The sequence below is a fragment of the Mesoplodon bidens genome, assembly GCF_964165515.1.
Source record: "Mesoplodon bidens genome assembly, chromosome: 8".
Taxonomy (NCBI): domain Eukaryota; kingdom Metazoa; phylum Chordata; class Mammalia; order Artiodactyla; family Ziphiidae; genus Mesoplodon; species Mesoplodon bidens.
Window position 1 is genome coordinate 32,298,182 of NC_138165.1, and position 16,442 is coordinate 32,314,623.

The 16,442-nt window shown below is 36.3% G+C and overlaps 1 protein-coding gene across 4 annotated transcripts in view; it reads left to right on the forward strand.

The window, feature by feature from the left end:
• SCN9A (sodium voltage-gated channel alpha subunit 9) overlaps nucleotides 1-16,442 on the forward strand; it is a gene marked incomplete at both ends in the record, with an annotated part of 83,867 nt that overhangs the window by 31,366 nt on the left and 36,059 nt on the right. For all 4 annotated transcript variants that reach the window (XM_081243007.1, XM_081243004.1, XM_081243005.1 and 1 more), the window contains one exon: nucleotides 2,706-3,182. In XM_081243007.1, coding sequence (XP_081099133.1) covers nucleotides 2,706-3,182 — 477 coding nt within the window. The remainder of the gene's footprint in view (nucleotides 1-2,705; nucleotides 3,183-16,442) is intronic.

Genomic DNA, 16,442 nt, shown 5'->3' on the forward strand with positions numbered 1-16,442 from the left:
AAGTTATAATGGAACAAGGCAAATGGAAGGACTAGTCCTGCTCTGTTAAAGTCACATATAAGACTAGCACCTATAACAAGTATCAGCAAACAATATGGCCCATGGGCCAAATCCCACACACTGCTTGTTTTTGCATAGCCCTGCAAAACTGAAATGTTTTTTACATTTTTAAATTGTTAAAAAAATATAAAGAAAAATATTTTTTGGCACATGGAAATTATATGAAATTCAAATTTCAGTTTCCATAAGCAAAATTTATTGAAACACGGACATGCTCATTCATTTACATATTGTCTTTGGCTGTTTTACTCTACACAAACAGGTCTGAGTAGTCTCCATAGAGATTCTTTGTCCTACAAAACCTAAATAATTTATTATCGGGCCCTTTTACAGAAAAAGTTTGCCCACCACTGCTCTATAGCATCTCTTTTACAAGTGATCTGCTTCTCCATTAGTGTTTTCCTAGCTTGTACGCCTTCACTGTTTCCTTCTTTCTTATACGTACCTGTTGGTAGGAATTTTCAAGCTTAGAGGCAGGAGATAATTGGGATAAGATGCTCTTCAATGAGTCAATTCAATTTTCAAAGCCACCATGTTGGTTTGGTTTAGTTGGTCAACCTAGCATCAGACTCTTCATCAGGTATCCCAGGAGGTTGTCTGTGATAATAGCCATATAGTTAGTACCTTCACTTCCCACTGGCTTGAAAATAAGTTGCTCATTTTTTTTGTCCTTGCAGCCCACATGCCAACTTGAAAGTTGCCAAGAGAGTAGACTTAAATGTTCTCACTACAAAAAAATTATGGTAATTATGAGACATGATGGAGGTATTCCCTAATATATAAGGATATCAAATCAACATGTTGTACACTTTAAACTTACACAGTGTTGTATGACAATTATCTCTCAGTAAAGCTGGAAAAATGAAATGTAATTAAAAATTTGAAGGAAAAAAAGAAATCTATTAACATTTGCATTGATTAGGGAGACTAAAGGGTAAAATGAGCCCTTGGCTTCCCATCAACATTCCTATTAAAACGTACACATAAACAAACATGCACTTCATAGTGAGATATATTTTTCATTGACAATAAAAACCAAAATGAAAATAACCAATTCAGAATTCCTTAATGACTCATCAAATTGTTTTCTATGCTTTTTTTTTCCCCTCCCTCTCAGATTCTTCTCTTAAACTAGACATATTAACACAGACATTTTTTAAAAAAATTTTATTTATTTATTTTTATTTTTGGCTGTGTTGGGTCTTCATTTCTATGCGAGGGCTTTCTCTAGTTGTGGCAAGCGGGGGCCACTCTTCGTTACGGTGCGCGGGCCTCTCACTGTCGTGGCCTCTCTTGTTGCGGAGCACAAGCTCCAGACGCGCAGGCTCAGTAGTTGTGGCTCACGGGCCTAATTGCTCCGTGGCATGTGGGATCTTCCCAGACCAGGGCTCGAACCCGTGATACCTGCACTGGCAGGCAGATTCTCAGCCACTGCGCCACCAGGGAAGCCCAACACAGACATTTTTAACTTGTGCTTTTCTACTTACATTTCTGAGAAATTGTTTTATGTGTGACCAAAATCAAGGGTGAGTCCCTTTTCCTCAGTTTGGTCTAATTTTGATTGTTTAAATATGAGGTAGATGTTTTTGGCCATGAAGAGACTTAAATGAAAGTTTATTTAAATTATCTTTTTGTTTTTTATATAAAACACTTTTAAAATATGATTTACATATTTTTAGCCCTCTGTAAGAATTCGTTTTTTTTTTTTTTTTTCTTTCCACAATGTTCAGTTCACCTGGACCCTTACCTCCAGGAGGAAAAACAGAAATAGTTTGCACACAAACAGAACTTTGCTTCAAGTCAGAGTTGTCTTGACCTGGAGTTGTCCGGGGCGAAAATGATTGGCAGTGAAGCCACCCAATCATAATGCCATTGTCTCATTTGAATTGGGTTCAATGGGCAGGTCTTTTTCTTTGTTTTAAAAGCTTCATTAAGGGACTTCCCTGGCAGTCCAGTGGTTAGGACTCCATGCTTCCACTGCAGGGGCCACGGGTTTGATCCCTGGCCAGGGAACTAAGATCCTGCATAACACACAGCGCAACCAAAAAAAAAAAAAAAAAAAAAAAGCCTCATTAAGTTGCAAGTTGGCAAAATTCTCAGACAGAATATTTTATTACAGGAGCTCTGCAAGTATTATGTGTTCCATTTGTTGTAATAAGTGACATTTATCTCCTGGGAAAAGAACACAGATCTTGGCTTAAGTTACCTTCAGCACAATAGACACTAATCACAATTTTCTTGTTCTACTTGTTTCTCACAGGTAACAAATATCAATTAAAGGTAATGTTAGAAGAGCTATGTAGACCCATAAAAGGGAATTTGGACAAGGGATTCCTGCTGTAGAAAGGAACTTAGGAATGACATCATGGTAATGGTGAGGGAGCATTCTCTTTGCTCCTCATACCCTTTAAAGGGTATGGCTGACCTCTGCTCCCCAGAGTTCACAGAAGCTCAGACATAGAGAGACTGATGAGGACTCTAGCTTCTCTTCTACACCTATCGTATGTTCTTATCTATGGGTGAAAAAGTGCAAGGCTCTTCATTGCTGGTTTGGATTTTGGCCTGTATTTCAGAAAACTGCACTTATTTTCATTTTTATTTCCTGTCTCCCTTTTTCTCCACACCCTATCCCCACCCTGACATAGGTCCTCAACCTATTTCTTGCTTTATTATTGAGCTCATTTAGTTCAGACAATCTTACAGCAATTGAAGAAGACACTGATGCAAACAACCTCCAGACTGCAGTGGCTAGAATTAAGAAGGGAATAAATTATGTGAAACAAACCTTACGTGAATTTATTCTAAAAGCATTTTCCACAAAGCCAAAGATTTCCAAAGAGATAAGACGAACAGAAGATCTAAATTTTAAGAAGGAAAACTACATCTCTAACCACACACTTGCTGAAATGAGCAAGGATCACAATTTTCACAAAGAAAAAGATAAAACCAGTGGTTTTGGAAACAGCATGGACAAATACTTGGTGGAAGAAAGTGATTGTCAATCATTTATTCATAATGCCAGCCTCACAGTGACAGTGCCAATTGCACCTGGGGAATCTGATTTGGAAATTATGAATACTGAGGAACTTAGCAGTGATTCAGATAGTGAATGCAGCAAAGGGGTAAGATTGTTTTATACACATTTTGTTTCATGTTATTAACTAGTATGAAATGAGTTAAAGTTTCAGATTTTTTGCTGTCCTAAGTTTATTCTAATATTGCATACTAATGAGTAGTTTGTGTGTATGTGAATTTATACTGTAGCTTCCTGAAGGTTCATATGGTAAGGTTTTACTTACTGGTTCTTCATAACTGATATAATCCATTTAGCAAAATTTGAAGGTACCAGGTATCTTTAAGTCTTCCCTCCCTTTATCCCCTGTTTGTTATCAATCGTAAAGTCATATACCATCTCCTTTCACAGTGTCTGTTGAGTCCACAGCTCCTGTTCATTACCTTTGCCTTTGCCCTCTCTACTTCTTGCCGAAACCATTCCACATGGATTCCCCACTGGTGTCTCTGCCTCCATTTTCCATCTACTCTAATCCACTTGTTTGATTAATTTTACTTAGGTTCAATCCTAATCATACTTCTCCTTTGAAGTATCCTTGATCCCCAACGTAGATTTGAATTGTGGACCATACATAAAGCCTTCACACCATGGCCCCAGCCAGCTGACCAGCTGTCTCTCCTGGGCTTCCTAGGGCTCCTATGCCTGAACCAAGCCAGTTTCCTTCTGGGCCACATACACTCACAACCTGCATGATTTTGCTTGGGGTTTCCTTCTTCAGTCAAAATCCTAAACACGTACTTCAAGACATAGCCCTCAGCTTCCTCGTGTGTAAAATTATTAGCCCTTACAGCATAGGGTTAGGTGAGGGTTAAATGAATTAACACATGTAGAATGCTTAGAACAGTACTCAGAGTGCTCAAAAGTGGTAGCTGTTGCATCATTCCTAGTTTCTCTTCAAACAGATATGATCTCATTTTGAACCCCACACAATTTTATGCCTTTTCCTAGATTTATTATTTAGCCTTGTATCTTAATTTTTTTGAGAAATTATTATATGCATCAAATGGTACTGTAAACTCATTGAAAGCGGGAAACTTTTATTAAAACTTTTTTTGTATCCTCCTTCCCCACACCTGGTTGCATATATTCAAAGCATTATTGAGCTGTATTTTCATTAATATGGAATATAATAATCATAAGTGAGTTTTATCACAAAGCATTTTTTATGGCATCTCTTTAAAGTTTTAAGATATCACTTTAAAATATTTTTCCTTTCTCTAGGTCATATTTGAAAGTATTTGACAGGTATTTCCCAAACATCTTCTATCTTCTTAACCTTATATTAAGACCTATCCTCCATGAATTTATAGTAGATTTTGGAACAAAGATACACAGCTCTGTGTCTGTGTATGTGTATGTGTTTGTGTGCATGCACACCATACAACCAGTACTAGGTGCAGAGTAAATGCTCAATACTTACTTATTGAATGAATAGATGATTAAATAAATTATGAATATATATATTTTAAGTAGCCAAAAAAATTATTTCCAAGATTGCAAAGTAAGGAACAAAATATTTTATTTTTTATTTTAAAAACCTTTACATGGAAGAAGTAATCCCAAATTCAAAAGATGTGGTTGTTTTGGCTTGAAGGTAGAAAATTAGATTTCACATACCCCACTCAGGAACAGTAATCTGGGTCTAGTCTCATGTGAAAATGAAAACTAATTCAATTACCCATTTTTCTGCCTACGAAGATTATAGTTGTAAAACCCTAACTGCCTGGCAGACTTTCTGAATAAGTTTGAGATTCTGGGTGTTAAAGCACTTTGGTAGCTTGATTTAGTTTAACAAATACTGCTTTCCTCTTAATATTTGGGAGGAATCATTTCTTACCTGGTCGTTTTTTCTTTGCTCAAAGACTGTGACTCTCCCTACATGGATCTCCTTAGTCGCTGGCAAAAATCATATTCTTAGTATGTTGAATTATAACATTGTAAAGGGACTATAATAGACCTGCCCCATTTAGCACCGCATTTCCTAACTGAGAAAGCCATTAAGAGGAAGCGACTTTATCCATAGTTATAAAGCTGGTTCAAGGCAGAGCCAAGACAAGAATCCCAGTCTTGTTATTCATAAGTCTACCCTCCTTCTCCTGTCTTTGTCTATTTCAGGGATAAAACCCACATTCCTATTGGGATTAATACCCAGTTTGTCTCCCCTGGGATACTGAGCCATGCTTCTGAAGAATTTACATACCCTGTAGTGTCCAGAGGAAGTTTCTGATGTCATAGTATCCAGCAGTCTTTTATAATTAATGATTTAGTCTATAAACTATTTGGTTACTGAAATAGACTATTTTAACCATCCATAAAATTACTCTGCCACCTAGCCCGTAAATCCTTCCTAAAAAGCGTGAAATTTAGTGCACTTAAACTGTGTTATCCAAAGACCATTTGATGGTAACATTTTAATATTCTTAATTATCATTGGGTTTTTTTAATGAGATTATAGTCATAACTACATGAGAAAAAATACACTTTTTCTAATTCATATCTGTGGTTTACATGGTATAATACTCAGGAGCTTGAGGCTACCTCATAGGTTGTAATAAGGAATACATAAGCTAGTCTCTTTAAATCATTTAGCACAGTATTTGAGTTGTTAAGCCCTAAAAAAATGTTAGGTATTGTGTTTATTATTGAATTCATCATCATTATTAGCCTCTAAAAGTTCAGATATTAAATTATGGATTTTGAAAGTTTATCCTTCTTCATAAGACATTTTCCATGGCATATCTCAAAATGTGTCATCTTGAGTACATTCAAACCTACTTGACTATGTACTGGACTTGAGAAGTAATGAAATTTCAAGCTCTACAGGAAATTTGTTAGATAATATTAAGCTGTTGCCAACTGTGACACCCTGTGTCTAGAGCCTTTCTCTCCAGTAGCTTGAGATTTAAATGTTCCTAGTTATGACTTGTTGGTTTTATTTTTCAATTTGGACCACTAAAAAAATGCAGATTTCCTTATCACCTAAAGTGGTTCTAACGCCCTTCCAGGCTAACCTCCCTGCTCTAATTCCCCTAATCTTCAGCTCTTACTTGAGTTCCCAATTTTTTAACTGCTATATAACTTTCTTATTTTTCATGCCTCAGATATCTTTGAAATAATGATTCCATGTTCTTGATGAACCTTGCCCAAAGAGGCAAATCATGATTAGCCAATGGAAAATAATGCCCAGTTGAATATATGTAAGTTATTTAAGTCTTAAGCACTACCTTGGAGTATGATGAAGAATGCATCCTCTGGAGATAGAATACTTGCCTTAGATCCTGTATTTAATATTTGCTAATAACTCCATGATCTTGAGCAATTTTAAAAAACCTCTGTTTTTTTCTAGTTTACTTGTATGCAACATAGAATTGTAATAAAGATTGAATGATTTAGATAAACAAGTGCCTGTTGGAAAATAAGTGCCCAATTAACAATTATCATGGGTATGATTAGTAGTCATGTACACACTGTAAGTAGCTATTTGCTACAGGTTACATTTTAGTGTGTAAAGACAAACATAAGAGCTTGTTACAAACGCCTGTTCTGGTCCATATCCTCCAAATTCTCTCTGCCTAAGCCTGGATGCAACCTCAGAATCCTTACCAGCAGGGTTCGCAGGGGCCACTGTGCTGGATTGAGTTTGCATAGGAAGTGAACCTAAATTCATCCCTCGTTTATTTTGATCCATGTTTCTGAGAAATCATTTTCTTTATTCAGGGGCTGGGGTATTTTCCACTTTTACCTGTTTAAGAATCTGCATTTTGAACAGGGGGAAAGAATATCTTTGACCTTTGACACCTTTCCCTCTTTCCCTTTCCCCATCCAAAAGCAAACAAAAAAAAACAAATCCACCCTCTCTTTCATGTCCTAGCATACTTTTTTTCCCATTGTATTTTATGGAGACTTTCTGTCCTCTTCTAGTGTCAGCTCTCAGATAGGCAGGTTTCCATGTTCTGATAGACAGATATACACTCCAGATTGAAGTCAAAATATTTTGTAATCAAACACCTTACCAGCAAATGACCAAAGAGATGAGTTCAAATAAGGTGTTGAGTAACATATCTTAAAGAGTTTTGAGGCAATATTTGGCAATAGAACATCAGCATTTCTCTGAAGATAGAGTCTGTCTCAGAATCGAAAAAGACATACTGTCATCTCAAGGGGACCCATGAGAGTAAGACTCCTGTCACGGATTCTCAAAATACACTCTAAACTGATGGCCCCTCTCAGAATCAGCCTCCACCTGAGGCAGCCCTCTAAGCCCTAGGCAAACATTAACACACTGCAGATTTTCACCATTCACAGTGAAGTGCTTCATTATTATGAGCCTCAAATGAAGCATGAAATGCACCCATTCATTCAATAAATATTTATTGAGATCTACTATGCTCCAGGCACTGTGCTAACCATTGCTTAGAGAAAAAAAAAAATTTTTTTTTTCACCCAGCTGCAGTAATTCAATGTGATTGGTGTCTGGCTTAACTAAATTCTTAAGAAGTGTAGTTTTTTTCTCTTCTTTAAATCATGCCAAATCTCAAAATGGAAAGTTCTAAAAAACTAAATTAATAATTTTTTTTTAAATGGAGAGCTCTTTCTTGGAGAGGTAAAGAGACCCTTTGTTTTCAGTTATTACAGATTACTTATTTCTTTGCTTTAAAGATTAAAAAAAGAGCCATTTTACAGAATTGTAACATTGATTTCAAAGTGTATGTAACTTTGGGGGAAAAACGTTAAATTTATCCAGTTTACTGCTCCGAATATTTTAAAACATAACAGCCTCATGTGATTTCGGAGTGGTTAAACTCTGACAACTTTCAGAGAAGCTACTAGCTGTGAATCTAATACCCCAAATCTTCTTTACTGCTCTTTTGACAAATGTATCTATTATCAAGCCTGGCTTAAGTGAATTTGCTCCTGTTGTGTACTCAGCAGAAAGGAAAACATCCTGTGTAAAGTTTTCCTGCACAGAAAGATCCCCTATTCATTCCTCCTCCAGTCAAACACAGAAACTTTAATCAGCTTTACTCAGTAGTTTTTTAGTGTTTTGAAACACTGTCTCCAAGTTGTGATGGAGCTAGCTGAAGTCCTTGAAGAAAGGAAACCAATGAAACCTTCAAATCTTACATAATCAAACTTCTAACCTTCAACAGAGTGTCATTTAAAACACTGCAAACACAGTTATGCAAAATTTTTGTTCTTAAAGGAAGCAAAGTCCATTCACTTTGATCATTGTGAGAGAAAAAAATTGTGAAGGAATACATGAGTACATATTCAGTAAACTGTGGCTATTCATTTTTTCAACTCACATTTCCTAAGCACCTGCTTTTTGCCTTATGCCTGCTGACACTAGAAAGATGTCATCGGTGTACTCATTTCCTCAGTAGATGTAGGCTCAGGGTCTTCTTGCTTTCTGGCACTGTCTTAAGTGATAAAGAGTAAAGCAAGGTCCCTGCCTTTGAGGAGAAACATGTATGGAAATCAGAAATTATAATTAAACATATAAAAAAGAATTAACGTTTTTAGAAAAAATATTGAAGCAGGATAAAGATATGGTTAATAATCTTGAAAAAAAAACTGGAATACTTCACAGGGGAGATGGCACTTGAAGCGGATTTTATGGTAAAAGGACAAATCATCAGGAAAGAGAGAATGAAAGAGAGGGAGCCGGAAGAGAGGGGGAGGAAGGGAGGGAGACAGAGATGGAGACAGAGACACCCTTCTGGTAGATGTAATGGGCCCAGCATGTGGAAGCATCCAGATGCACAAAAGCCCATTAAATACACACGAGGATGGCCTGCTGGGAAGTAGTAAGTGACAGAGGTAAATTGGAGCCAGATAGTAAATGGCTTGACTTACCATGGACAAGAGATTGAAATAGGTTTCTTTTTATTTAACAGAAAGAGGAAACTTTGTCTTGTTTTGTTATACTTTGTTGTTAGCAAACCTCTGATTTTAAAGAAAGTTTTGTTGGGGGTGTAATAAAGGGGAGAGGATGAAAGGCTATTGCAGCCATCTGAAGCACACTTGATGAGGGCTCAATCTAAGGGAGTGATGGTGGCGTGTGGGATAATGGTAAGACACCACAAGTTAAAAAATAAGGGCTCAGGGTCTGGATATGTGGGTGGTGAGCTGTTTCAAGGGGTATATTCATTTCCTGTGCCTGTCATAACAGAGTATCACAAACTTGGGGCTTTATACAACAGAACTGTATTCTTAGATAGTTCTAGAGGCTGTAAGTCTGAAATGGAGGTGTAGGCAGGGCCATGCTCTCTGCAGGCTCTAGGGAGGATCCTACCTCACTTCTTCCTAGCTTCTGGTGGTGGTACTTCATCCTTGGCCTCCCATGTGTAGCAGCTGCATCACTCTGATCTTTGCTTCTGTTGTCACATGGAGTTCTCCCTATCTGTCTCTGTCTTTTCATTTTATAAAGACAATAATTATATTAGATTAGGGCCCACCCTAGTGAATTCCTCTCAATTTGACTACATCTGCAAAGACCCTATTTCCACATAAGGTCATATTCAGAGGTACCAAGCATTAGGACTTCAACATATCTTTTATAGGAGATACAAATTAACTCATAATCAAAAGTTTTGGCTTAGACGACTGGATGGATATTGATGCTATTAAAAATATACGGGGTGGGGGGAAGGAAGAAAACTTGGGGGGTAAGATAGAGACAGAGTTTAATTTGGGGACATCTTAATTGTGAGCTATGTGCAGTATAGCTAAGTGATGTTGAGCAGTAGGTATTTGGAAGTTTTAAGAAGATAAGTCAGAGTTGTAGACAGATTGGAATTTTGTATGTTAATTTTGAGGTCAGGTTCCCTGGGAAACCAACGCTGAGTAGTGTTCTGAGGTTCAGCACCTAACACCTGTAAGAAGTGAGGGAAGCGAGATGATTGCACAGAGGGAGAAGCTGAAATGCTCTGCAGTTGCACCAGAGGCCTCAGCTGACCCTGTAGACACCTCTGGCACTGGAATGACGCTTGGGAGTAGTCCCAAGTTGAAGCAAGGGGTCAGGACTTTGTGTGCTCCACACCAGTCCGTCACTGGATACAGGCTCTCCCTCCACTCTTCCAGGCCAGGGGAGGGGATGTAACCTTGAGTAAGGCAGCTTCCTTCTGTATTTCAATTCCCAGAGAGGGACTCAGCTGTGAGCCTTCAGCTGCCAACACTCCTAGCAGGTGGAAGAATGAGTGGCTTGTCTGAAAGGGGGACTGGGGCAGTGCACCACAGCATCCACTGCAATACAAGGACCATAGAAAGGAAGAGGACAAGTGATCAACTCACCACTTGAGAAGTGGACACAAGAAAGCACCAGAGAGACCAAGGAGAAAATGTATACAGTAGCCACTTTCATATAAGCTATATAACTTTCCTCCTTAAAACAACCCAGGAAAGTGGATAATATGAATCTATATTTACAGATGACTAAGATGCTAAAAGATTAAGAAATGATTCTGGTTAGTCACTGATGTTTCTACGGTTCTTTTAAAATTTGAGCTCCAAGCTTTAAGCACCATAATACATATCATAGGAAGGCAAGAGAGTGGATAGGAATATAGTTATTTTCTGCTATATCTCTGTAATGTTGCAATTCAGGATCAGATTTTCTGTTCTGATGGTATTGTGCATTTGCTGATTCGTGTTCAGTGTCTAATCTTCCTTAACGTTAATTTATTAGCTGATAGTTTACTTTGATAATATAACAGAGCAGAGCAAAGTACAGTCCATAGAGAATAATAAACCAGTCCATTGAGGATTTATTAAGTAAGGGATTATATCAGGTCGAAGGCACATGAAAGGAGGTGGCACCTAAGCTAGACCCTAAAGGATGGAAATCATTTCATTGTGTGAATGTGGTGGAGAAGGAAATCCCAGGCAGAGGAACATTCATGTTGTTCATCTGATTCACTCATTCATTTATCCATCCACCTATTCATCTATTCAGTATTCAATCTTTGAAAGCCATCATCTTTGGAGAAACTTAAATGTGCTTACTTGTTATTAAATTCATTCCTTTTATTGATTTTATAAAAAGTTGTTTAAATATTTGTAGTCATCAAGGTTAAATATTTTATTTATTGTTAATATACGGTGGTTTTAATTACATTGTTATTAGGTCTATCTCTCCTTAGATTTTTTCTAAAGTTTTTTCCACAAAGAGGCAGTTGCAGGCAGTTTAGATTTCTTCTCTTTACTGCGTTTTAGAAAATATAATAATCTTCTCCAGAAATGCATTTGATTTGGCAAGATTTAGGGATTAGTTTCAATTATACCTTTGGGGGAAGCTGACATTTGATCGTATCTTTTATGCATAGATTCTTGCAAAAACAAAACAAAGCACCCCTACAGAATTTTACTTAGATAATTTCTTTTTTGCAGATTGGATCCAAACTATTTGAAATTATTTTCATCTTCATTGGATTTGTTCTTGTGTCTAAAAACAGTGAAATTTTGGTCTGACGTTTAAATCAATATTTCTTAATTTTTATATTTTGATAAATTTGAAAACATTCCTTTCCTGTAATGCTGTTTGAAATGTCAAAATTAAAAGTAAATCAAGAAATGCTAGGATATGCTTCAGAAACCACATACTCTCAACTCTCACCTCATTCCAATATTGAGGATCACTTATTTTAAAATGTTTGTTATGAAGAGCAAGCAGAATGCAAAAGATTGCCGTCGCACATTATATCAATAGTGTTTAAATTCATCTCCTAAATAACAGAACTATATAACTGTTTAGCTCATTATTTCTAAATCTATGTTGAATGATATTTAATCTTATTACTGTGTTTCAAATATATTGCTTTGCGTTGAGCATGTAGCATGCATTGTCAAATATAACTAATTTCTACTTACAGGTATGTGACTTTAAATATTTCAAATCAGTTGATTAAACTGTTCCATCATGCTGCATTTACAGACTTCAGTACCTGACCTTCTTACTTCTCACAGGGGTAAAAACAAACTGGATCCATCAAGGATGCAGCTCTGTGCTTTTAACCAGGCACAGACATATGTGACCACTTTTACACAGGTTACCTAAAAAAAAAATCATACATATGTATATGATATTTTTTTTCAGTGTCATGCATGCTGTTCAGCTACAAAATCTCTCTGCCTGACCCATTGCAAGAAAGTTAAAACATATACAATTTTTCCATAGATAAATTGACATCACAGCATGTCACTGGGGCAATTCCATCGTTTTTTGTTACTCTCTTGCTTAATTCCTTGATACATCTCTCATGTCCTTAGGTGATTTCAAGTGCATGATCTATAAATTTCATTGGCTGGATTATAAAAGTTAGTATGTAACAGAAGCCACTGAAGCAGCATTTAATTAAAAAACCTCTATCAACTTCCCCTCGTAATTTAAGCTATACAGTTGACCCTTGAACAACAGGGGTTTGAACTGCGTGGTTCCACTAATACTGGGATTTTTTCAGTAGTAAAGAATACAGTACTACACAATCTGTGGTTGTTTGAATCCACGGATGTGGAACAGAGGGTGCTGAGGAACGGTGGGTGTGGAGGGCTGACTACGAGTTATAATCAGATTTTAGACCTCACGGAGGGTTGTGCCCTGACCCCCATGATGTTCAAGGGCCATCTGTATATGTATAGATGTATGTCATACTAAATTGTCAGGTTTATTGCAATAAGAGTAGAGTTTTAATATTCTCACCATAATAACAACAAGGAAATGGTAATTATGTGAGGTGAAGGATGTATTAACTAACCTTATTGTGGTAAACATTTCACAATATATACATGTATCTAATTATCACATTGTTTACCTTAAACTTACACAACACTGTATGTCAATTACATCTCAGTAAAGCTGGGGAAAAACTAAAAATTGTCACCTTCAAGTTCAGTAAATTAAAACTCAAGAAATAATTTTTGTGGGAGAAATATTTCAGGCATAAACATAAAATTCTTGTAACAGGAAAGGACCTTTCTAGTGTTAGTCGTGTATTCACAGGTAAGGAAATTGAGACTCATACAGTTTCTGAGTACACATGTAGAAAGTTGGAGGCAGAGCCAAAGTACCCAGCTTCTAGGCCAGACTTTCAGTATGTTTTGAAATTATTTTAAGCACAGTGATAACTAGGACTTTCTTTAATTAATTCAGTAATATTTGATTTTTATTTGGCAGTATATAAAATGTATCAATTAATAATTTACTGGGCTCTGCCAATGAAGGAATGAGTTGTAAATGCCTGAAATGATTAATTTGATTCCAGAAGCAGATTTACACACTGATGAGAATAAGTTTCTGATTATGTACATTTGGCCCTCTGTATCCATGTGTCCTGCATGAGCAGTTTCAACTAATCGGGATTGAAAATATTCGGGGAAAAAATTCCAGAAAGTTCCAAAAACCACAACATGAATTTGCTGCACACCAGCAACTATTTACATGCATTTACGTTCTATTTACAACTATTTACATAGCATTCACATTGTATTAAGTATTATGAGTAATCTAGAGATGATTTAAAGTATAAGGGAGAATGGAAGGATGTGCATATGCTATATGCAAATACTACACCTTTTTATATAAGCGACTTGAGCATTTGCAGATTTTGGTATCTGCTGGGGCCCTGCAGCCAACCTCCCAGGATACCGAGGGATGACTGAATATATTTCATGAGGAGATAGATATACATGTTGCCTCAAGAAAGATAAGAGGTTTAAATGGAACATATTATGAAGTGAACACTAAACCTGTCAATAAGACACGAAACACTTTCCCTAAAATTAGAAAGATTAATATGGATTGCTGTATCTGGCTAACACGTATAAAAGAAATATACTACTCAGATATAATATCTTGTTTTAATTTTAGTATAACCTGTTGAATGAATGAACTCTAAAATTCCTTGGAAGGAAAAAAATCCACATTAATAAGAATCTTGCCTTTTTAATATTTAATGCAGGTCATATTTTCAATTTCTCTGTCATTGTTAGGATGTTTGTATTATTGTTTTCCATTTACAATGATGAAAGCAAAACTCTATCCTAAAATTGATACACTCTAGGAATAGTAATGATAGGAGTTTCAAATTTAAAAAGAAACATATAATTGTTCTAGTTTACTTGCAGTTAATTTTAAAGGTGGTCCTAGGTAAAAGACATTTTTCTATTTCAAATTGATGGTGATTTACAGGCAATATTTTAGAGAACCATTTTATTCCAAAATGCAGTAAATTTCCTTCCCATAGAACCTAAGTAAAGATGTACACATATACAATAGTATCTATGTACAGCTAAAACACGATTTTTGAGAAAACTGTTTCTAGAAATATATATGTGTGTGTATGTGTGTGTGTGCTTAATTCCTAAATTATTATTACTTTTTTTTTTTTTTTTTTACCAAACTACTGTTAGAAAACATGAGGTACATATTAAGGGGTGGTCATTCTCCAAATAAACAAAAATTCAGTTGCAAAAAATTGACTTGAAATACAATAATTTTCTTTGGCAGAAGCTACCTACATAAAGGTTAGGAAAAATATATTCTATCTGTGCCAAATTTTATTTTACATTGTGTTTGCAGTATTAAAAGCACAGGTATTTAAAAACTATTGGAATCGTTCCAATTGGAATTGTTCCAGTTGGAATTTCTTTGCTTGTCCTTCCTCATTATGGGTAGTTTTAGGGAATACCGTTAATCATTCAGATGTACAGGTAGTTTGTTTTTTGTCATTTCCTTTTTTATTATAAATACTATTTAGTGACCTTGAGTCATAGAGTATATGCTTTTACCTCACATTTTCCTGTCATGTTTGCTTGTGTTCCAATCCGTATTTACCTTCTTGGAGTTTCCTAGCAGGCCTCAAAAGTAGAACTGTTTAAGTGTTCGTTCCTAAAGTTCTTAAGGTATTCTTTCTGATTTGACCCACTGTATTCCAGCTATTTAAATAACTGTTCTCTGCAAATAGCAGTTCCGTGTTAGCGCACAAAGCCTTTGACTACCAGTGGTTGCTTTACCTTTCAAGACCTTACTGGTGAATGCCATTTGCCTTTCCATTAGAAAGAAGTTGATGATACTGTAGGATCTGGCTGAGAAATCTATAGCCGGTCGGATCTTATATGGCCAAACTTTGCTGCATTTGTTTGTTTTCATATGCAAGATCTTGATCTTGATCTTTCAGTCCGGTAAATTTTCCTGTTATTGAATAGAAAGTACCCTAGGTAGAAGATTCTAGGAAAACTAGGAACTTTCAATAAACTATTTGCTTTATTTTGAATTTCGCTGGTGGTGACTGCGATTTGACCTCATTATTTCTCCATCAAAACTAATACTATAAACCATTTGACCCTGTGATGGAATTGTTAAGTAGATTTCCTCCTGAATGAACAACTGTTCCCAAAAAGCCTACACAGCTTCTCTAGTAGCAATAAACAAAACACTAGGAAAGGAAAAACTCCATTTTCTTGCCCTTTATATAAAAAAGTGCTGGAGTTTTAGTTGCCCATAATGTGAGAAAAGAATTTAACTAGTAAATAAACTGTTTTCTGCTAACTTAAATGGAAGTGAAATGAAAATCTAGACCGCAGAGAGGAAAAAAATATTTAATTTTCCATTGATGAAGTGTATCTGGAGTACTTTTTAACTTTGGGCATTGCCTTTTTTTTTTAACATCTTTATTGGAGTATAATTGCTTTACAATGTTGTGTTAGTTGCTGCTGTATAACAAAGTGAATCAGCTGTATGTATACATATATCCCCATATCTCTTCCCTCTTGCGTCTCCCTCCCACCCTCCCTATTCCACCCCTCTAGGTGGTCACAAAGCACCGAGCTGATCTCCCTGTGCTATGCGGCTGCTTCCCACTAGCTATCTATTTTACATTTGGTAATATATATTAGTCCATGCCACTCTCTAACTTCGTCCCAGCTTACCCTTCCCCCTCCCTGTGTCCTCAAGTCCATTCTCTATGTCTGCGTCTTTATTCCTGTCCTGCCCCTAGGTTCTTCTTAACGACTTTTTTTTTTTAGATTCCATATATATGTGTTAGCATATGGTATTTGCCTTTTAAAAATAATTTTGAGAGAAAGCAGAATTCCAGAGAGACTGGAAAAGGATTTGAGGGACTTTGAGGGGCCCAGAAGCTAAATCATGTAAAGAAACTAAATATCATTACTCTCAAAAAAAAAAAAAAACCCACAAATGGTAATACCATAGGTAATCTTTAGTTTTAAAAGGCTGAAAGAGGTAGTGTTTGCATTTCTTCAGAAGGCAAAAAAAGACCCTAACAATTGCAAGGGAGAGGAAAGCATATTTTGG